General features: G+C 37.8%; 2 protein-coding genes across 3 annotated transcripts; one reads left to right on the forward strand and one right to left on the reverse strand.

Annotated features, from left to right (window-relative positions):
* Positions 1 to 1,471: 1,471 nt before the first annotated feature.
* On the reverse strand, positions 1,472 to 11,518 carry LOC122091800 (chromatin modification-related protein MEAF6-like). Of its 2 annotated transcripts, none has more exons than XM_042661945.1 (7): positions 11,252 to 11,518; positions 11,057 to 11,151; positions 10,084 to 10,184; positions 4,662 to 4,731; positions 2,711 to 2,738; positions 2,189 to 2,279; positions 1,472 to 1,886 (listed from the first exon to the last, which is right to left on the reverse strand). In XM_042661945.1, exons 1-7 carry the CDS (start codon positions 11,262 to 11,264, stop codon positions 1,778 to 1,780), a joined length of 507 nt encoding a protein of 168 aa, XP_042517879.1. In that variant the 5' UTR covers positions 11,265 to 11,518; the 3' UTR covers positions 1,472 to 1,777. The 2 variants fall into 2 exon arrangements, with proteins under 2 accessions (XP_042517879.1, XP_042517880.1); XM_042661946.1 differs by having other exon boundaries at positions 2,189 to 2,249; positions 11,252 to 11,508.
* A 2,992-nt stretch (positions 11,519 to 14,510) lies between these two features.
* Positions 14,511 to 22,598, forward strand: LOC122091725 (actin-depolymerizing factor). Its single transcript, XM_042661832.1, has 3 exons — positions 14,511 to 14,710; positions 15,636 to 15,901; positions 22,122 to 22,598. Exons 1-3 carry the CDS (start codon positions 14,690 to 14,692, stop codon positions 22,270 to 22,272), a joined length of 438 nt encoding a protein of 145 aa, XP_042517766.1. The 5' UTR covers positions 14,511 to 14,689; the 3' UTR covers positions 22,273 to 22,598.
* The last annotated feature ends 714 nt before the right edge of the window (positions 22,599 to 23,312 follow it).

Below are 23,312 nucleotides of genomic sequence, written 5' to 3' on the forward strand. Positions count from 1 at the left end.
CCCCCCCAAAAAAATATGAAGTGTGAACTGCTTTATCAGTGCCTGCTCTAATTAGTTCACTGATTTTGTTAAATTATTTATTTTTTGTAAAATATTGCTGGGCATTTTGAGGTACTGAACCCTCAACAGGATTAGTGTCGATCATCATTTGTCTGTAAATTCAGATCAAACATTCAAAATTTAATAGTATATCTGTTTGCTATACTGATTCTCATTCTTTATGCATGGCTTCATCAACCCCTATCGACTGCATACCTAAAGTTGAAGCAAACAGTTGGAAGAGTACTTTTTTTTAATGCAAGCAACTAAAATCGCAATACCTTCTGGCAAACTGTTAGGCCCTGTTACCTTCGGTAAACTTTAAATTCCGACTTCCTAACCAAAAAAAGAAGAAAGGCAAGAGATTGCTTACCTGGTTGCAAGGAGACTGTGGAGTGTACGGGCCAATGAAAATGCCCACATGGGCATCAACTCAAGGGGCAGGGTGATCATTTCACCACCTCTTGTATCTGGGCATAGGGGTACGCAAGCAATCTTTTTACCTAAGAAAAACCCAACAAATACCCTGATACGTGCATCAGTTATGAGATAGTTAAGTTAGTATTGCATGTCTTATGTTAGTATTACATGTGTCTTTTTATTATTATTCCATGTTTCCAAGTTCACGTAGTGGGTGAGTTGTTATTTCAGTGGTGGGGTTAATGGGAGAGGTAGTGGGGAGTTATGTTCAGTACATGCTATTGTAAGTTAAAATACGTACTAATGGAGTAGAGGAGGACAACTTGGAACTTGAACAATTCTGTTCTTTTACAGTAGGGAGGTATTGACTTCCTCAATAGAGGCAAGTAGTTTTCTTAATCAAATTACCCTCGCCTTGTTCGATTGTACCATCAACTCACCTTCATTCGGCCAATAACACAATAGGGAAGAAGAGTTCGCCGTCGTACATACCATACCCCGTGAGAAATTTTCTTTGGGGCAAAGATTTCATCCCCTGGGATGCAGGATGAAATCACATGACGAGATAAGGCATGCGGTGGTGAATGTAATTAAATACTTGAGAAGTTGAGGTGCACTAGTTTTAGTCATCAGGACAGTCTTGGCCGCTACATTCGGAATCAAGATTAAGGCAACCTTAGAATAAGGTAAGGGTATAGTCGAAGCAAATGTGGACTTCTCAGCATTTCTCTATGAAATTCAAACTTACACACCTCGCCTTCACCACAAGGATCAAAGTATTGTTATGGCTGCTGGTACCCGAAATCTATACCATACCAATATGGAATGGATTGGCCAAAAAGTGGTTTGTCTTTTAATCCACATCCTGTATCGTATCGATATTGTTCAGTGAAGTGACCGATACTGCCACCAATACCTATAACCATAACCCTGCACCACAATAGGCACCAAAAGGAACCTATCTATCAAATATCTTTGATATAGATATAGCTATCTACTTTGATCTGGAAACTGCAACAAAACGAAACATTTCATTTTCTTCCATCTTCTCAAAATGTTTACAAAATTATCACTTCAGCCATCTATATTTAGCTTAAATAGAAATATAGTATGTCTTGAAAAGGGAATTTCTACAATAGATATAAGAAAGGAACTTAAAAAGAGTAATGTCTTGAAAAAGGGATTTCTACAATTGATATAATGAACTTCCTTCACGTGAACCTTACTTCTCTATCTAGGAATGGATTAGAGAGCAAACACATCCCATTCTGCCTCTAATTTGTTGGACTTTTCAGTGGCTCTCAGCCCACGAAGGTAGTTACATCAAGCTCAAATCAGGATCATCTTCCTCATCAAGATCATGTTCACTAGATGGTCTGATTCTCTTCCCATCCCTTGGGGCTGTTCGACCCTTCTTTGGTTTTCCCCTGGAAAAAGAATTTGTGCAAGTCATGGAACAAGTATATTTATAAACATATGTACACACCATATACCACATATGAATGTAAGTCTCTGGTCATTCATGTTCTGGTAATGTGATCTGACATCTGTAAATTTATGTAATCATCGATACATAGGTTCTAAGATAAAAGCAGTTCTTTTTTGGTAGGAAGATAAAGTGGTTCACTAGCCTCCAATCCTCTGCTATGTCCATTGAACCAAAACTGTTCAAAAGGCTTGGACATTTGATTTTTCTACTGTATATCTAGTAGAGGTATGGTATACTCACTGTCCATTTGCAGGTGTACCTCCACCCTTTGACCGTCTTGGACCAAAATCTGATCTTCCATCTAACAGAACAAAAGAAAGAAAAGGCATTCCTATTCTTAGCCAGAATGTATATATTTATGCACACAAAATGTTGTGGGTAGCCCAGGTAACCAAGCAAGACTGCATGACCCTGTTTATATCTTGTGGAGATATGACACGGTCAATCTGAACATAAATGTACAAGGAATGCTCTATAGATTGGCCAGGTGCCAATATTCAGACCCCTACTCAACCATACCACTTTCCATGTATTGGATTTATTTAAAATATAAGCCATTAAAATATTGAATTGAGTGAAACTTCCCACAAGTCGAGGGGATGTTGATTGTTGACAACATGCTCACAAATGAGTGCCAACTAAGCTGGCATATGGAAGATAAGGCTCATTCATCAAAGGTTTGGCTACCTGAGCTACTACCCACTGAATTGGTACAGCCTATCTATATATCCATGTGTAAATGTGAGTGTGCCATGGGCTCACCATCTCTTCCAACTAGCTGTTCGTCAGCCTGAAAATAGGCCAAAGTATGGGTGTTAGGGACCACAAATACTCTTCAAAGATATGCATGCAGCATCAATAACACAAAATGACTACTGTACACAGTTTTTTTTTTTTTTTTAGACACATTTTTCTGGAATGTAATTTGCAGGATTTTTCCATATGCAAGTTTTCATTTATTTAAATCTCCCATTAGTAACATTGTGCCAGAACTCATTGAACATAATTTTCTTAGGTATGGATAGGACCATAGAATAGGAAACTTGATCAAGCCACTGATCAAGTTTGATGTCTTCAAAAGTTGAGAGAGTAGACAGGTAATAATAGCCAATTTTATCCCAAAGGTAAGATCATCATAGACCATGAAGCATTAGCATCAAAAACATGCTAATTGGATTCCATCCGTGCAGCCAACTACAGTTTCAACAAAATTATGTCAGTATTTGTGCAGATATTACAGTAATTGACATTTAGAGAGCATCAGGTATCACAAGTGCATAGGTTATGCTGGTAAAACAAAGGCATTTACTGATGGAGTACAATTTTCTTGACCAGTGCATAGTTGCGTTCAGATACAGAAAATCAATAAAGACAATATGAAAGAATAGGACATAATAACAGTAATTAAATCCTTCATTCATATTTCAAATACTAAAATAATTGAAAGGTTTAACTAGACTACTGTTTAAAGTAATGGTACGAGAAGTTCACAAAGTTTTAATTAATGAATCTCTTTTGCTTAAAAAGTTATAAACTTTTTGAAGTTGTGTATCCATGCTTAAAAAGTTTTGAACTTTATGAAGTTGTGCATCCCCTTCAATGGCTTTTGGTAGTCCCACATTGGAAGTTACTATAGCCATGAACTATATAACCCCTAGCCAAGAAATGTATAACCCCCCCTCCCCCCAAAATGTATCAGCATATTTAAGATATTGGCCCTATCTCACTGCATGGTCAACTCCATTATGAATGAAATTTGACATGAGTCCAACCTGCCCAAACACCTGATCTGCAACATGCCATATTAGAGCCATACAAGAGGGCCTTTTTTTCACCAAATATGACTTTACTCTCCAAATTGTTCAGGGACCCCAAGGCATTTGGGGATGGGGTGTAAAACTTTAATGCAACTTACTTTCCCCAGCTCTAAGCTTTTACTTTATCATTTCATACAAATGTGATTTTACCCTTTAATTGCTCTAGGCCATTGGCTTACTGTGTGATTAATAATACTTCCCTAAACACTTGATTTTACATTTTTTTATCTTTAACCATTGATGCTTTACTATTTCGATTCTGGTTTTTGACCATTTCAGACTCCTGTAATAGGTTAATAATTACAGCCTTATTTCTATATGAGAGGGCTTTCCCCTTATCTCCAAAACAATGAATGCTAATCTGAAGATCATTAAAGAACAGAATTCTGTTCCCTTCACATAATTTTCTTCTTACGGGGTAGATTAACAGAGTTTTCCATTGTCTGGCCCCATGAACAACAAAGGCTATGAAAACTGGTATACTTTATGTATATGTTTAAGAACCTCTAATGACCTATGCATTCTTTTATCATTTCAAATTCGACGATCCATTAATCCAACTGGAGGAGTATTTCTAAAGAATAAATATTTTTTATTTTTCACTGGAGATTGGGAATTGATGGACTTTCCATAGGACTAATTTTATCGACGGGATTCATTACAACTTTAGCTACTTTAGCAGCTTGGCTAATTTCTTTACTAAGCATACTAGATAGTAAGATAAGGCAAAGCATAAAAATTCAATGTGTCATTTAACTAGTTTTATGCTTTTATTCTTCAGAATTCAGGTTTATCATGCAGAACCAAATTTTGCTCGTCCAAGAAAGCTGAAGGAAGGGCAGGAAAAAGATGAGAAGTCCAATAGCGACTAAATATATCAAATGCAGGATACATACTGCTTGTGAGGTAACTGAAGACAATGAAAAAAGCCTATCTTCAGGTTGGAACTTCCTAGACCGCTTCAGACTGCATCCAAAATTTTCACAAAATTTATACAACAACTCAGCCTTATCCCAACTAAATGGGGTCACAAAATTTATACAAATTATTATAATATCCCACAACAATCAAGATAATCATCAAGCTTAGACAAGTCCAGTATCGAAAGAATCCCAAAAGACATACTCCAAGGAAAAGAGAATTCCACTGTTAAGTAAAAGTATGTTAACCATAGTCCTAAAACAGAACCAGACTGGTTCAGCTGGAACTGTACCCATTCTCAATTCAGTCTGGCAATAGACCAACCGAGGACTAGAAACTGAGTCAAACTAAAAACTGCAAGTTTCAGTTTGAGAAAGCCCCCAATCTTCTTTTTTTGGGGGGGCAGGGGGCGGGGGGAGGTTATGGCATTAGAAACAGCCTTATTTTCCAACTGTAACCCCCCCCCCCAAAAACCCCACTGCTTATTTAAGATCTCCTAGATACCTATGGTAAAATGCTACTCAAGTTTGAAATGCAATCAAAAGAGAAATTCTTTAAGAAAATACCGGTGCAGAATTGGAATTTTCCAACTGTACCCCAAAAGGTGAGAGGCAGGATTTGATCCCAAGATATGGCCACCATAGTTGTCAAGGCATTGCCTAGGCAACCAGACGCCTTGGTCACCTTGTTGGTGTCAAGTTGCATCCAAGACCCCACCAACGACTTGGGTCACCTGGACACCATGACTATTATGATGGCCACAACCCAACACTCCTTACTAGAATGTGCTAGACTGGGGGAAAAAAAGGAAAAGAAAAAAACTCACGTTTCAGACTTTCAAATACAAACATAAGGGAAAATGTCTCTCCAAAAAATAATGATGGGCGCCAACTAAAAGTTGGAATTTGAATTTGAGGAATAAAAATCCGTTTTTTCAGATCCAAATATTGGAAATTCAAAAAGCAGCCAATCTACCATTTAATTGGGATTCCACACCAAACATGCTCTCCTCCAACGACTACCCCTCTTCTTTCTATCTTCACATCTCTCTTCAACTCATCTCCTCCAACGATTTCCCTACTTCTCTCTCCCCTCACTCTCTTCAGTTTTTCTGTGTACAAGAAGAGGGCCTGAATCCCATCATATTGTACCATCTTACTGTCTTCAATATTAAATGCATAGTTTTCAAGGCAACACCTATGCATCCAGTCACCTTGTTGGTGTTGCCTTCTGTCCAGGCCCCCTCCAATGCCTTGTGTCGCCTATGATGCCGTGACAACTTTGCAAAAATGTGTGTGTGCATGCCTACATGCTTGTTTTTCAACAACATTAACTTTCTTTAACTGATTCCAGGGAGCAGTAGCACCATACAGAATTGCAGATCATAATATCATATAAACATCCTTTAGCATGGCAGGGATCCTATACATACAGTGAACTACTACGCTACAGGGTGGGGGGCCCTGCACAGATGGAATTCCTAACGTATTAGCAATTTTTTGGATTCCAACATACCACCAGCCTTTAGCCAGGGTTGATTTGATAGCTGGTCTAATTTGGAAATGAGACACTGTCCTAAAATGAACTTTCGCATTTAAAAAATGGACGCTGAGAAGGAAGATGAAACAATTGATATTCAAATTTCTTCAATTGTTTCATACACAGCGCCTGCTAGTATGAAAGTTAAATTTCCATGAAGTCATTTCTCCCCACTCACACTCTTGGAAAAAATAAAAAGTACATTAACCAATATCGATGAATGATAATAGAAGTGTTCTTGTTTCCACTTCACCTGTGCAAATTTTTTAGCTCAGAGCATTGATTTCAGTACCTAGGATTCCATCTTCATTCCTGTTTTAAGTGTGGTTAGGGTTTTTCCCTCTTTTTTTTTGGTGTACAACCACCTATGTTGTTTTCTACTAGTCGAACCTTAGGTTTTTTTTTCCTTATCATGCACAACTAAGGTTTCATCATTATTATTACTGAGATTATTGGAAGGAAAAATCTACCAGAAGATGCCCTTATCATGCACTAGGGTTTGCTGTTTTGGTCCTTGCATAGTAAGTTTCTCTCCATGAGCAGGGTTTTTTTTTCCTTTTGGCTGGTTATTCTCCTCCTCCAGTAACTCACATACATCATTGTAAATACTGTTTTAGGGAGATATCATATTCTTTTGGTGTGATAGATCAGATTTCCTTCGTTCTTGTCAAACCCTAACTTTTTAGGAGATTTTCCAAAAACCCTCTCTTGTAGTTGATTGCTGTGTTTTTTTGGAGGATTTTTCCTCTCCATTTTGGATTCTCTGTGGTATAAATTCCAGATCAAACAGACAACCCAAACTCCCATCAGTTTTAGGGTTATTGGTGTCTATGATTTTAGGGTTTTACCCTATCCTATGGCTTTCTATTTTGGAGATCTTTGGCTGCTGTTTTGGGCCTTGTGCTTTTGGTTATTTTATTTATTGCTGGTTGTCGCTATTGGTTGTGTACTGAGGCCTGGGTGTTATCCTCGTGTTTGCCAAATATTGCTCTTTGTGGCTGGTTATGTCTACTTTATTCTCTGTGAAGCGTTCGGCTTTATACAACACTAAGGCTGATTCCAAACCTCCCACAGAAATATCTTCCTTGGGCACAAGCAGTTAAAGTTTATATCACAACCAAATGGACGATGGACTATTAACTGTGTCCACCTGTTACAACCTCTACTGAGTATAAGGAGTGGATGAAGGAGAATGATACCTTACTTTTTAGGTTGTGGAATAGTATGGAGCCTACTATGGATGCCAATGTTATGTTTCATACCACAGCCAAGAGTGTCTGGGATGACTTAAGGAGAGGTATTGATTTGTATGAAATTTTTTTTCCCCCTCTTTTAAGAAGAATGGAAAATCTGTTAGTGACTACTATAGTGCTCTAAAGGGCATGTGGGAGGAAGTTATTGTATATTAGCCCCTCTCAGCTGATCGTGCAGTTCTCAAATCTCAACATAATGAATTCTTGGTTGCAAATTTTTTGTCTCAATTAGACTTTGACCTTCATCTTCTAATTGACCTTCAACCTGCCAGAAGTCAAATATTAGTCGGTGAGAGATTTCCTATATGAATGAGGCATATAGCAGGATTCAACAAATTGTGTCCCCCTCCCTATCTAAATCCGAATCCACCACTTCTTCTAAGGACAGCTCTCCTTTTGTCGTTGGCAATGGTGGATGTGGTCATGGCTCTGGATTTCCCAGCAGAGGTCATGGACATGGCAATGTAGATCACAGGAATAATGCCAAAATCAGTGCATAATTGCTGTGGAATATAGCCTGGTCACGTGTGGCCTAGTTCTTGACTAGATAATGGACCCAAGGACAATTTGCGTGGAGATGATATTTAGAGATACTTTTTCCAGATTTTCCTTGCCTATTGACTTGCTGATTTGAAGGAAGACTAATTAAGATTAACTCCATATTTCATGGGGTTTAATGCTAGATGTATGAAGATGGACTCTTGCTTTCCAATAAGGTATCAACCACAGCTTAAGGAAGTATATTTCCAGATTCTGTGGGCCCCATGGCCAGCTGTATGGAGCCAACTTGCGTGTGAAGGGGAAATTCAGCTATTTACATCTTTATCTACTTCATATTATGTTTATTTCCATTTAATTGTAATAGCTATTAATTAGATTTGTTTCTAATTCCAATATTCTGTTTTAGAAAGTAGGATTTACTTAGGTGTATCTAGAAGATTTATTTCTCCCACGCATGGAGAATACTTTGTAATTGATTTTCGTATATTATAAATATGGGCGAAGGCCACTACTACAGCCATGATTGAAGTTTGATATTAAAAAAAAAAGGCATTATGCTGTGACTGTTAGAGGCAGATCTGTGGGATGCAGAAACCCTAATGGGAGGCTAGGTTGGAGTTAGGTGAGAGACCTACTCTCCAGTTCAAGTGAGAGACTTGAACGTATCTTTTCCTTTTGTCTTCTATCTTCTTCTTTTATTTTATTCAACCTATTCCGTCAGTTACCAGCAAGGAATATCGAGTTGTAACTCTGAGTTTTCCAAGTAATATCAATTCTGTTTTAATGTTTATTTAACTCAGTGTATGTTCCTTCAATATCTTATTCGAACCTGATGTTTTCCCAGGCCAGTACATGCATGCAACAGATCTGTTAACCGAAATATAAGTAGTCATTTTCAACCTTAATTTCTCGAACATTTTTAACCATCAGATTAACCTGAGATTTTATTATGTTATTTCAGCCTATCAGTTGTTTGATTTAGGGTTATTGAATCACCTGTATTCTGTTCATAAGTTGTTGTGTGTTTAGTCACTGCAATCCTGATTTCTGTAGGAGTGTTAGTGTTATTGAATCACCTGTATTCTGTCCATAAGTTGTTGTGTGTTAGTCTCTTGCAGCCTAGCTCTCTTACATTATTTGCCTATTGTTAGTGTTAGTGTTAGTCTTAGTGTTAGTCTTAGTGTTAGTGTTAGTGTTAGTGTTAGTATCTTCAAGATCATAAATTTAATAGCTTTGTGTGATCAGATAAGATCATAAATTAAATAGCTTTGTATAATTAGATTATTGGGGATGAAAGTGAGGATTGCAAAGTTGTGCAGATTGAAATTGTTGGGACTTATCATTATAAGGGATCAGAGAAAAGATGAACCATGACTTCATAATAAATATGTATGAAGATTCTTTTTTTTTTTCTTTCATAAATATACATTGTACATTATTTTATTAAAATTATAGGAACATATACATGAACCCAGTACTCTTGTGCCTTCTGGTTGAGTCAAACTCCGAAATTGATGAGTAACGGTTCTTATTACCTATGTACCATACATGTATACAACATGACACCCTGCCAGCCCTAAGTGCAGAAGGTTGGCTTTCCTTCATAAATCTGTCAGCTCCTTCATATATCTGGTAGCGCTTCTCTGAAAGAGATCTTTCAAGAAACTAACCTATCAAGTACCATGAAGAATAGAGATACATGCTGCAGGCTACAGCTTTCCTGACTTGTGTCTCAGTGCCAACAGATTGAATAAATGACCAGAAGGCAAAGGAGAAAAATAAATATTATGAATCAGACACCGCAGCAGAATTCCAACCAACTTAGTAACTTACACAGAGAATCCCTTGATAGTAAAGAAAAAATTAGATGGCTATAAATAAATTGGGTCAGAAAAGTGATCGAAAATAACTAGTACCATTCAAATATTCTGACAGTAAACTTTACTGTGGATTATACATCCAAAGATCATGAGTAAACACCCAATAGATCAAATGCTAACAGAAAATTAACCTCACATAGGAGCTATGGATGTATGTGAGGATTTAAGCTACTACTCACACACATCAAAAACAAAATCTTGTTGTGGAAGGCCAAAACACATACTTGGTCATGCTCTTGGAAGCCGATAGGAACCATTCGAAACCTTTCAATACATTCCCACACTGATTTGAATCTTGTAAATAGCTTGTCTCTAGTTCATAGACCTGGAAAGAAAGCCAGAGGTTATGGCTTCAAATTCAATAAAAAAATAATAAATACATATTTCCTGGATGCTGCTAAATATTTATGGAAGTTCTTAAGGATTAAACTCTGATATACTGGTATCAAACTATTCATGGAGTGTGGCAGTTGAATGGTCACGCAGAATAGGAAATATACCAAAAAAAATGAAGAATGTGGTTGTTCTGGCTAATCTCATTTTGTATGATATGTTAGAGCAAACACCAAGAAATACGAAAATAAACCAAGACAGATCGCACAACACACAGAGATTTAACGAGTTCACACACCGATGTGGTGTGCTACGTCCTCGGGCAAAGAATAAGATGTTTCACTATGCAGAAGAGAGATTACACCCAAGCAGCGGCGAAAAAACTCGTTCTGAAACCCTAACTCGAAAAAAACCCCCAAATTACAATGACAATACTCAACAAAACAATAGTACATTATATACTCCAAGTCGCGGGTCGATCCATCGGGTCGCAGTGGACCCCTCTGCTTTCATCATAGATCTCAGAAAACGGGTCATTCTTCAAAACGGGTCAAGAATTCGAGACAAATTTAACATGATCAAATACAATCTGCTTCTCGTAAATTAAGAGGGGGCGGGGCGGGGCGGGGCGGGGCCGGGGGCGGGGCGGGGTGGGAGGCACTCTTATTATCTCCTTGGAACTCAATTCCATGAAAATCCAGTTCACAGACCTGCATTCTTAAACTACTCTAGTAGCCAAACCGCAAAGGATGGAGCACGATTCAAGTTAAAGTAACATGTCCTCTCTAAAGTTCAAAGGATCACCATTAAACAGCAAAAAAAACCTCATTCGAGAACTCATTAAAGCAAAGGAAGGCCAAATACCTGTTTTTCTATGTTTCGAAGCTCTAGGTGAAGCTTTTCCCTTTTGCTCATTAAAGATGCAAGCATGGCCGAAGGGTTCGACGAAGTTCGTTGCCCTGAAGAAACAAAAGTTTCAAAAATCGATTAAGAGATAAACCCATTTTCTTCCTGAGAAACAGAAATTACACGAACATAATTGGGTTTCTCAGCAGCTACCATCTGATTCCATCTACGCGCAAAATTTCGAAACTTGAGACTAAAAACTACGATTCCCTCCTCACGGAATTTGAAACCTATTTCCACCTATATTTTGAAACCCTCTTGCAAATTTCAACAACTCCAACCGCTAGGGCTCCCGACTCCCGCCCTTTTAACCAATCCTAATTCCTATGCTGTCTTAAAAGACCTCCGACGGTGAAATCAGGTATTTATAGTTCACGGTATGGGTGCCTCCGTGCCTGGGCCCTGGATCATCGTTTATACCGATACTGATGCCGATATTGATATAGATCGACCCGTATGTGTTTGGATCGAACGATTTTACCTTATTATCTTGATCTCTCCAGAAAGGTGAAAATCTTATTCTGATACTTCTACTAGTGTTTCTATTGATCTACACATTAATATAGGAAGTATATTGCCTTTTATGAAACTCTTTCAATCATTTTTATGTTTTATTTTTTTCTTAATATTGTTTATAAATTGCTACAATATCGGTCAAATATTAATATTGAACAATGTCAAGAGTGGAGTAAATTCCCAATCTCTTGATACATGTTGCAAATTGTTCTCAATTTTTTCCAATTATCTTCCAGAAAACAAGATCAACAAAGTTTTCCTAAGCAAACAACATAGGGGAGCACAAGTGCAATGAACCAATTTTATGCATGAGAAGAAAAAGATGTTTTATACTAAAAGAATATAGACAGAGAAAATATGCTAAAATACCCTCTCATTATTTAGAGAAAAAGATTCACATGACATCAGTTCGAAATCCAAAATGCACCACAATCTGAATCTATGTAACATGCCTCTTAAAACTTATTCTAAAGGCAAAATAATGCTACAATATTGATAAAAATATATGCCAACACACGAACTAATGAGAGAACATACAGGGCAGCATGGTCTTTCTGTACTAACCGTGATTAGACGTAGACACATTCAAGCAAATAGGTAACATTCTTTCTTCCTTATTCTAAATACGGAAAATACCCTCTATTGGATAAGATTGTCTTTTCCAATCCCCTCGTTTGACCGTGAATTGCACACCGGCGTTGGAGGGAATCTACTCCCCATTGTTTAGTCATCTTTACTTTTGTTCAAGAAAAAGGATAAAAAGGGTAAACAGCATTCATTACCTACCGGTCAAAGTAAGCATTAAGTGCGCCTTTTGTGCATGTGATTATGCGTTTTCCTTAAAAGGGACGCGGAGAACGGACGATGCTTCTCTTGCCAATCTGAACCGTTTAAAGTTAAAGTGATTTGGCTAACACACATCTACACCATTCATTTATAAAAACCGTGCATTATGTCGGTGTCAGTGGGACACCCGCTGGAATTAAATAAAAAGTAATCCACATTATAATAATTTCGATGCCTATCCAGAAAGTGAAAAAAAAAAAGAGTCCTACATATTCGACAATAATTAAAAAAAGACAAAAGGAAATATTTTTGAAAGCGAAAGGTGGATCCACCGGCCAGCACTAGAAATGATGTTGGCTTTGATGGCTGACCTGATCCTCACCTGCCATGTTCCCAACTTTAGTTGCGTGCCAATTACGCACCGTTCGGAATCGGAATAAAAGGGACGGAGGGTTGGAGAGTCCCGGTTATTGGTTAATCCACTTCCGTGCTTGGGGAAGGTATCGTATACCTCTTTTCTTCCTTAGGTGATATACACTATATGGGTCCCACTGAGAATCTACGTACGCAATCCTCAGCCGGCCTGCTTCTAGTCTTCCACGGGCTTCTGGGCTTGGGTATTGGTTTATTGGGCCAAGTTTGAGATTACTCTCCACTTTTTTTTTACTCCGTTTGATGGGACTTTTAACTACAGTTACAAAAAGGGGTGGGTACAGGAGCCAAAAATTTTATTGAGGTAGGAATGTCAAAACCTAGCTTGAATCGATAAAATTCAGATTTAATTAAATCGATTCCTGTTGGATTGGTTTTAGATTGAGAAATGTTAGATCGGCTAAAAATCGAATCAAATTGAACCGATCAATAACCAAAATGAATGAAATTAATAAAAAAAAGTGATTTTGAGGTTATAAATAGATGAATTGATTGTCAATTTTTCTGTTTTTTTAAGGAGTTGTTATAAATAATGAATATGAAATTAATTTGTAGATTGTAACAATGCTTTATTGATCTCCTTGTTTACTTGTGCAAAATTAATTAGATAGTTAAATAAATAATTGGATAGTAGGGTTCATTTTGTGATTTCAATATTAATTATGTTCTTAGTATTTTTTTTTTTAACCAAGGTGTCTGATTTCTTAGTAATTAATTGTCCATTGGTGGTGAAATCATGATTTATCATTGTAAGAGAAAGATAACTAATATCAAGGTGCGCACAAGCTGGCCTGGACAAAAAAAGAAAAAAAAAAAAAAACCCACCACCCTAACCATCTGGGCAACCCACGATGACCTCCTCCCCTGGGTGCTGGCTCCACAAGCTGAAGATACCACCACTAAGCTATCATAGTGTTCATATAATAAATCATGATTTCGTCACATATATAGAGCGTCCTCATCAAATCTTTCATCACTATAGATTATAAATGTAAAATTTCATTATGGTTCAAGTCCGATAACAAACCGATCTAATATATATTAACCTGATATTGAATAATCAAAATAAATCAAAACCAAACCAAAATCAAAACTAAAACTGAAATTCATTAACGAATTGGTTTTGGTCTTATTCTTAGACCAAAACCGAGCCAAACCGACCATTTGACACCCCTATTGTCAAGGATTTAGGGGACGGTATCAGTCTCTTCCAATAGCAATCTAATACCGATCCGGATCAGATCGGATACATGGATATCGATCGATTTTGCCCATACTTTTTATAAAAAAGTACTATTTTTTTACTATTTTACCACCAATCTGAATTGATCAGAGATCGGGTATCGTTCTCAGCTGATATCGATTCAATATGGCCGATCCCAGGCCGATACTTGAAACCATGCCTATAGTAGAAATCTGAGTCTTAGATGGGCCTTAGTAAGAAATCTGAGGCCTATACTGCCATGGTGAAGCAGGCCCATATAGGCCCATTGAGAGATACCGGAGGTAAGGAATTATACCGTAACTCTGAGTAATTGATACGTACGAAACGGCAAGAATTTTGGTTGGTTTGGCGGTCATTTCATGAAAAAGTATCAAACCACGACGCGCCTCTTCTCTTGTTCCTTGCACAGTTGCACCACCGCAGATTCTCCATTCAATATTTTGGAATTTTATTTTAATTTCCCTCTCTCTCTCTCTCTCTCTCTCTCTCTCCCCGTTTCGTACATATGTGCAATGTGAAGGGATTCCAGACTAAAACCAGCAAGTGTCCTCTGCTGCTGGTGTCTCATTTTCTTTTCTAACTTTCCTTTCTTTTCCTTCCCTTTGTTGTATCTTTGCTGAAGATTCGTGGCTATGTCGTTCAGAGGAGGAGGGGTAAGATTTTAATCTCTTTTTTCTCGTTAATCATCTTAGTTTGCAGCTGTTGATACATGTAAATCGATTTCTTTAGTTTCTGAAATAGTAGATCATTGTGGAAATTTGGGAGAGAATATAATTAATATTTTCTGAAACTATGGTTAGGTATGATGTAACTTTGTGAAAACTAGTGCATGCACGTTAGAAAGCTCGATTGCGTTGTAATTTTTTCATAGTTTCAGTAGTATCTGGATGTGTTGGATTTTGATATCTAAGATGACCAGATCTTGATCAGATCATCGTTTCTTGGGTGGTCTCGGAAAACAATTTGGAGTTCCCTTGTTCTATTTATTTTCAGTTCAACTTCTGCAAGTTTCTGCTGAATAGTTGATTTATCGCTCTATGTTGTGTTCTCATTTTGTGATAGAGGACGACGTTCTTAATTTTCTAGAGTGAAGTTTGTGCTTTTCCTCTCCGAATTAGGGTAGATCTCGACGAATATCGTGGTTATTTGCAGCTTATGCTGATGGTGTTTGGTGAATCTTTATGAAGATTTTTGCTTTAAGTATTTGTTGTCTGTATTAGTGTCAGACTTGTCAGGGGATCTGGTTTCTAGTTTTTCCGATGGGTGAATCATTTGGAATTTGTAATTTGTAATTGTCCAATCACCCCCTTTCTTCCCTCTAGATTGACATGTGGTAAAGATCCTAGCTCTTACCAAAAAAAAAAATGATTATGAAAGAAATTTGCTTATTTTTAAGTCGTAGGTGTGCTTCTGAACAATATGTTCTTTAATTGATTTTCCTAGATAAATCTATTTTGTGGCCATCTCTCTGTTGCATCACAGTAACTGTCTTTTGCTGAGCTGCACGATGCAATTAGGGTTATTTGTTCTTGCCCCTAAATTGGAGTAAGTATTTATGGATCAGATTTTGGTTTGCAGTTGAATGCAGCTTCTGGCCTGGGAGTTGCTGATCACAGTAAAAATACATTTTTGGAACTAAAGAGGAAGAAGGTGCATCGTTATGTGATTTATAAGATTGATGAAAAGAAAAAGGAAGTTGTAGTTGAGAAGACTGGAGGTCCAGCTGAGAGTTATGAAGATTTCACTGCAGCGATGCCAGAGAATGACTGCCGATATGCAGTTTATGACTTTGATTTTGTGACCTCTGAGAATTGCCAAAAGAGCAAGATCTTCTTCATTGCATGGTTAGCTTCTCCTTTTTACCTTAAGGCCCATATATGTTGCTATCTGTTTGTTGCTGACAGTAGAACTGTAGCTCTTTAAAGTCATCATATCCTGATAAAGTTTTTCATGACTCAGAGTTGAGGGTTTATTCATTCTGATGCCAATTGAAGTTCTAGCGTATAATGTGTAGCATTTGTTCTTTTTAAGGGTTGGTTCTTTAAAACCCCAATGTCTGCTATCAGCTCTAATGTCAACATTTGCATATAACTCTCAGGTGTATAGAAGAGCTTAGTTGTGGCAGTGTGGGACTCGGTGGTTTTTCCAACCTTATTCTATTCTTTTCTTACGTTGTTACATTACCTTGTGATTGTTGAGCAGTGACATCTAGACAGTTCGCTGTGAACATAGTTATCTGACATAATACTGATAATAGTATGCTTCCTGTTGTATTATCTCATTCTGTGACTCAATTAACTTCAAGAAGTTGCTTCTTTGTGCTTTTACTTGATATATAGTTTCATTATTTATTTATATGTTTATTTGTTTTATTTTTTTTTTCAATAGTTTGATCATCTTAGACCTTGTGTATTCTAGAGGGTTAAAATTCTGAAGAAATATTTCATGCATGATCTGGTAGGTGGTAAACCTGGATTTTGGAAGACAAGACTGAGCTCAGTTGCATTACTAACGAGTTTTCAAGATATTTTAAAGTTGGAAAACACATCATTTCTGTTAATGGTTATCCTTTAATTGTGGATATAGTCTTTTCAAGGGATGAGAATTTCTAAAACTAGGCTTTATAGCCCTTCATATAAAAATTTCCCTGTGGTCTTAATGTGTACGTACCATTTTCTGCTCATTGTTTTATCCTTAACTTCAATTCACTTTCTATATTATTGGACAATTCATCTAAGAGAGGCACTTACTTTTTCAAGCAGCTACGCAGGTGTATGAGTGGGTTAGGTTAAGTGACATCTGACTGTCGCATTTCCTTTGGTGAGGAAATGCAGCAGTCCACTAATTCTCATGGGATACTTGCTCACTTAACTTTATGGTAGAGTGAGAGTTAATTGACTGGAGAAGAAGAGGGAATGATTTAAGTGGTTAAGCTGGTCATCCTTTCTCAAGGATATGCATATGGTCACAGTGTTTCTGTTCAGCATAAAGTTTATTTGTGATTCTTATGTAGGTTGGATTAATAGGTGTTCTTTTGGTGAATCTGACGGAGAACAAGGTTCTTTGATTCCCAACTTGTATTTTCAGGGTGCGACTACTAAGAGCTGCCTTATTGTTTTAGCTAGGGAGTCCACATCCTGAGAAGGTGAATAATCTCAACTTCTGGATACCTGATCCTGAAGACAGTCCTTTTGATTTGTCAGATCAGTGTATAGCCTATAACCAACTTGATGTAGATAAGTCACTTGAGCTTATTTTATTGCAAATAAGCTTTAGGTTGTGTTATATATATGTTGGGCATTTGATCCCATGGGTTTTCTTTGAAATGGACCACTTTAATCGGCCTAAAATATTGGTAGAAGGTAGAAAAACGGGATTTAATTCATTAGTTTTATTAGTTGCTATTTAATTCAAGAAAGGTCCATTAGACTATTGCTCGGTTGTAAAGTCTGATATGGACTATTAGTTAGTTAGTCCTACTCCATGTTGGAGTCATAAAGTCAAGTCCTAGTCCTATTTTGAATTCCTAGTTGTAGTAAGAGTGTCTAGCCCTATTGGGAAACTAGCTTCTAGTTGTAGTAGGAGTGTCTAGTCTTATTGGGAAACTAGCTCCTAGTAGTAGTTTGATTGCTATTCTGCCCTCTATAAATAGAGGATCCTATGTACTTATAATTAGAGATTTGAATGAATGAATTATGGAGAGATTACTCTTTAGCTAAAAAAACTGTTATTGAGAGGTGGAATGCCTAAACCTTTAAGGGGTGTGATACTCAAAACCTGAGGGGTGAGATACCCATTCCTTTATTCTCTTTCACCCTTCTCAATCCTCCATCGATTCTTCTTTTTCTATTTTTATTTTCTGTTTATTGTTATTAGAAGTCCAGACCTGTTAAAGCATACAAAATCATAATCAGCCAGCCAAAGAGTTCTTGTTCTTGAAGCCAATCGACCCTCATTGCTGCCCAAGTTTGAGATTTGATCTGCAGATCATTTGGAGGATTGATTCTATACTCTAAGAAGATCAATCGATCCTCTCTTGAAGGTTATCTGAAAAAGACAAGTTGTTGTTCCTGCAGAACTTTTCACATTCTCTCCTAGGTCTGAAAATCAAGAAAGCATTTTTGTACCCTCCTTAGGGACTATCTACATCCAAAAGTGCAGCTTTATCGGACTCCCACAGACTTGGCAGCACCTTTCTCTCTCCAGCTTTATAGAAGTTCTTTCCCTCTCCTATCAGGTTGGGTTTTGGGTTGGTTTTGTTCCTATATGGGTATTGTATCCTTGGGGGTTTATTTGATGGTATTATTTATTTGTTTCTTGCTCCTATTTGTATTATTTGGGGTTATAAACTGCGGAGTTAGTTATTTGTAATCTACTCCTGCATTAAGTGATATCAGAGCTACGGTTGAAGAAAGCTCCAAACAATCTATCAGGGCTTAACCGAAGATGGTTCCATCAGTTCATTACTTTGCTGGACAAAGGGATACATTCTACATCCTTGATTGGTTAGATTCTCTGGAGGAATATTTTGACTACTATAACTTGACAGAGACACAAAAGTTTCAAGTTGTTTGCTTCTGGTTGATTGGCTGTGCTAGAGATTAGTGGAGAGTCCATGAAAAGTGACTCCGAGTTCGAGGACATGAGCTTAGGACTTGGGAAGAGATGAAGTACGAGTTAGTGACACAATACCTCCTTGTATATTTCCAAAGAAGGCTCTTCCCTCCACAGGATTCTCATCAGAATACCTCTACTGCTGCCCAATCTAATGATCAGCCACATTATTTTCATAGGGAATTCCTTGAATGGATGTGTGAATTGGATATGTATTTTGACAACTACAACTTAACAGAGACACAAAAATGCCAATATGCATGTTCCCAGATGAGTGATTGTGTTCGAATGGAATGGAAAGTCTGTGAAAGGCAACTTCAAGCTCAAGAATATAAACCTAGAACGTGGGATGAGATGCAGTATGAGTTGGTAGGCATGTACCTATCTGAGCATGAACGAAACATGTATTTCCTTCCACCAGATGTCCAGAAGCCACTCACACTTGACAATAGCATGAAGGATTCATTGGCTTCTATTGCGAAGGAGCAGCAAGAGAAGACATCTTTGACCAGTGAACTAGAGTCAAAAGTTGAGGTTAGTGTTAAATTTTTTTCAGCCATTCCTATTGTTGAGGAAGAACTAGTCATTGATGTCTCAATCAACAAGACTCATGTGGGAGAAGTCGAAAGCAACAAGGTGCCACAATGGACAATGAGGTTGAACTAGGGAACTTGACACTACAACAACTGTGATGATTGCGGACAACCAAGAGGAAGATCCTCAGAAGTTCAAGAATGAAGTTGTGTTTGAATCATCAATGGAACCGATTAAGAACCATCAGGTAGATGAACCAAAAGAGCTTTATGTTGCATTGAAGTTAGAAGAGATCAAAGGTGCATATGTAGATGACCCTAAAGATACATCCGAAGATGCTGAAGTTGAGCATGTGGAGTTTGTCATCCCATTAAAGTATCTTGAAGATCGAGCTCCTCACATTCTAGACTACATCTTTATTATCAAAGAGCTACCTGAATTTTTCTACGGCTTGAAGAGGGACGTGCACCATGATATAATCACCCTCACACTCTACAAAATTCGAGGATGAATTTCTTCTAAGAGAGGGCGAGTTGATGTAGATAAGTCACTTGGGCTTATTTTATTGCAAATAAGCTTTGGGTTGTGTTATATATGTGTTGGGCCTTTGATCCCAAGGGTTTTCTTTGAAATGGACCACTTTAATAGGCCTAAAATATGGGTAGAAGGTAGAAAAATAGGATTTAATTCATTAGTTTAGTTAGTTGTTATTTAATTTAATAAAGGCCCATTAGGCCATTGCTCGGTTGTAAAGTCCTATATGGACTATTAGTTAGTTCTACTCCATGTTGGAGTCATAAAGTCAAGTCCTAATCCTATTTTGAATCCCTAGTTGTAGTAGGAGTGTCTAGTCCTATTGGGAAACTAGCTTCTAGTTGTAGTAGGAGTGTTAAGTCCTATTGGGAAACTAGCTCCTAGTAGTAGTTTGATTGTTATTCTGTCCTCTATAAATAGAGGATCCTATGTACTTATAATTGGAGATTTGAATGAATGAATTATGAAGTGATTACTCTTTAGCTAAAAAAACTGTTATTGAGAGGTGAGATGCCTAAACCTTTGAGGGGTGTGATACCCAAAACCTGAGGGGTGAGATACTCATTCTTTTATTCTCTTTCATCATTCTCAACCCTCCATTGACTCTTCTTTTTCTATTTTTATTTTCTGTTTATTGTTATTAGAAGTTCAGACCTGTTAAAGTATACAAAATCAGAATCAGCCAGCCCAAGAATTCTTGTTCTTGAAGCCAATCGACCCTCATTGCTGCCCAAGTTTGAGATATGATCTGCAGATCCTTTGGAGGACTGGTTCTATACTCTAAGAAGATTAATCGATCATCTCTTGAAGGTTATCTGAAAAAGATAAGTTGTTGTTCCTGCAGAATTCTTCACATTCTCTCTCCTTGGTCTGAAAATCAAGAAAGCGCATAACTCCATAACCAGCCGTCAGAAGCCCTTCATATTTGGGAGGTTTTTGTACCCTCCCTAGGGACTATTTACACCTTAAAGTGCAGCTCCATCAGACTCCCACAGACTTGGCCGCACCTTTCTCTCTCCAGCTTTATAGAAGTTCTCTCTCTTTCCTATCGGGTTGGGTTTTGGGCTGGTTTTGCTCCTATATGGGTATTGTATCCTTAGGGGTTTATTTGATGGTATTATTTCTTTGTTTCTTGTTCCTATTTGTATTGTTTAGGGTTGTAAACTGCGGAGTTAGTTACTTGTAATCTACTCTTGCATTACAACTGCTCTTGAAATCTTCCCTAAAAAAAAAAAAAAGAAGTTGTACGAGGTATTGAAGGTCCTATCAAGAAAAAACTGGTTCTGTGAGGAAGGTGTTTTTTAATGGATCCAATGGAGTGCACATTAAGTTCTATCTGACCCCAAAACCTTAGTTTGGAGTTTTTGCCATTGAGATTGCTTGGATTTCTCGGTGCAAGAAAGGTGCTTGTTGGGTTTTGCAACTTTTTATGCAGCTAGAAATTGTCCTGATCCAAATATTGAGTACTATGAGAAATGTTAATCATGTTATGCAGCTCCCAATGCCACACATCCTGCGTTGAACACTTGAACTAGGTTTATAAGATCAACGTGTTTTCAAGAATTTTAGTTTGACATTAGAATAGAGTCGATAAATCAGTAGATTCGGACTCTAGAATGTGGTTTTAGGAAGGCTTGGACCTTTTGAATATACATTTCTCAAGTTTCTTACACTCCTTTTACTTCCTTTCAATTAACTGAAGAATCAAAATTTCTTATATAAAAGATTTACTACTCATCTAACTAGGTGCTTAGATCCGTGACTTAGTACAGGATTACTTCTATTATGTTTTTTTGCCTATTTTGTCCTCCCATCTTCCCCGTGTCAAATAAATTTTGTTTTCATTGGTGAGTGGAAAAAGAGGGGAAAAGAAAAGAAGGGGGAAGAGGGAAGGGGGAAGGGGGAAGGGGGAAGGGGGAAGGGGGAAGGGGCTGTATGTCATGTACATCTTCTGTCTAAAGTACTAAAATTGCTGATTCTCTTGTCCTGGAAGACTGGCCTATGAGGAGTCTAGCTAAGAGCTTGCTTCTAGACTGAACTTCTTGTTCAACTGCACCTTTCATATTTGGGGGTTTTGGTCTTCTTTTTGATAGATGTAGATTCTTGTCAATTTGCTTTTTGTTTTTCACTTTGTGCTTCAGGTCATTGATCTGTATTCTTTTGAGGATGCCAAGACAATTATTCCTGCTATGTTATGTTTGAATTGATTGTTACTGGGTTACCAGTGACCATGAATTAATTCCCTGAGTTGTAGTTACATGTGAGACTCAGTTAACCAAAGAATGATATGCTTTAATAAGTTTTCTAGCAAAAAAGAACTTGCTTTGACCAATTTTATCGTCCATCAACTCCATCTTATTGTGATATATACAAACTGGCCAGGTCACCCTCGATTTCACGGATCCGGTCCAAGATGCTGTATGCTACTTCCAAGGACAGGTTCAGGAGGGAGCTTGACGGTGTCCACTATGAGATTCAGGCTACTGATCCTACTGAAATGGATCTTGAAGTGATCAGAGACCGTGCAAACTGAGCCTTTTCTTTTGGTTCAAAGGGTTTTGCATCAAAGACCGGCTATGCCTTTGCTGGTCAACAAGGAAAAGGGCCTACCCTGCTTAACTTAGTTACTGATATGTGCAGTATCTGTTTCTGACGTTAGACATGATGGCTTTATCGTTAAATAAATCAGAACCTGGGAAGGCTGATAAGGTTAGGGGAAGCCCTTGTCTAGATATTGAGCGCTGGGAACTCTTGGCTTCCTTTTAATCATGATGCTTCTCAGGTTCAGTTGGGTTTGGTGGATATTGATGATTGGTTCTGGAGTATATATTTACATATATGAAATGGGTGTTACTAGCACTTGTCTGTTTCCAGCTTTGAGTATAATGGTCTTAACCCTGGATTAACTAAGTATTCAGTACATTTGGAAAGCTAGTGCAGAAATTATTGGTTGAAGGTGTCATGTGGTGCTTGGTCTAACAGTAAGGTACGAATGATCTGACCTGATGGTTTGAAACAGCCTCTCAACATTCTTGGGGTTCCGCTGCATAGTATGTACCCCTAACCTTGCCCATGCGGGAGCCTTGTTTACTGGGTACACTATATTTTAGCCATGGGAAGAACATAATGAGATGGAATAGGATTGTAGGCATCGACTGGAATTGGGATCAGATTATGTTGTTTATTCTGATTCCCCTAACCATATCTTTTCCACTTTGCTGAAGGTGTTCTATTTGGTGCCAGATTCTACCCCCAATTTCACTCCTGCACCTACACCCCCTTCCATTCCCTCTTTTTGTATGTTAAATAGATAAAGATATCTATCCACAAGGTTCTCCTTCCAACAATCACATTTTGGCTCTTCCTCCCCTCCTTGTAAAAGGCTAAATCACTGCCTTTATCACTCCTTTTCACATGCCAAACCCATAAAATCCTCTTCAATGTCCCACCATCTGGGCCTCATAATTTCCTTCTATAGCACACCTCTGCAGCTCTTCTTGGCCGTTCTTGCTCTACTAGTACCCTCCACAACGTGTTCATTTATATCCCTGACCCACTCTAGTACAGACCCTT

Source organism: Macadamia integrifolia, chromosome 10 (genome assembly GCF_013358625.1).
Source record: "Macadamia integrifolia cultivar HAES 741 chromosome 10, SCU_Mint_v3, whole genome shotgun sequence".
Classification (NCBI taxonomy): Eukaryota; Viridiplantae; Streptophyta; class Magnoliopsida; order Proteales; family Proteaceae; genus Macadamia; species Macadamia integrifolia.

Coding starts and splice junctions, on each gene's coding strand:
- LOC122091800 (XM_042661945.1), bottom strand. Junction 2,739..4,661: donor CTTCAGTTACCTCACAAGCA/GTATGTATCCTG, acceptor GCCTATTTTCAG/GCTGACGAACAGCTAGTTGG. Junction 1,887..2,188: donor GGTACACCTGCAAATGGACA/GTGAGTATACCA, acceptor TTCTTTTTCCAG/GGGAAAACCAAAGAAGGGTC.
- LOC122091725 (XM_042661832.1), top strand. CDS start 14,690: ATGTCGTTCAGAGGAGGAGGG. Junction 14,711..15,635: donor TGTCGTTCAGAGGAGGAGGG/GTAAGATTTTAA, acceptor TTTGGTTTGCAG/TTGAATGCAGCTTCTGGCCT. Junction 15,902..22,121: donor AAGATCTTCTTCATTGCATG/GTTAGCTTCTCC, acceptor CAAACTGGCCAG/GTCACCCTCGATTTCACGGA.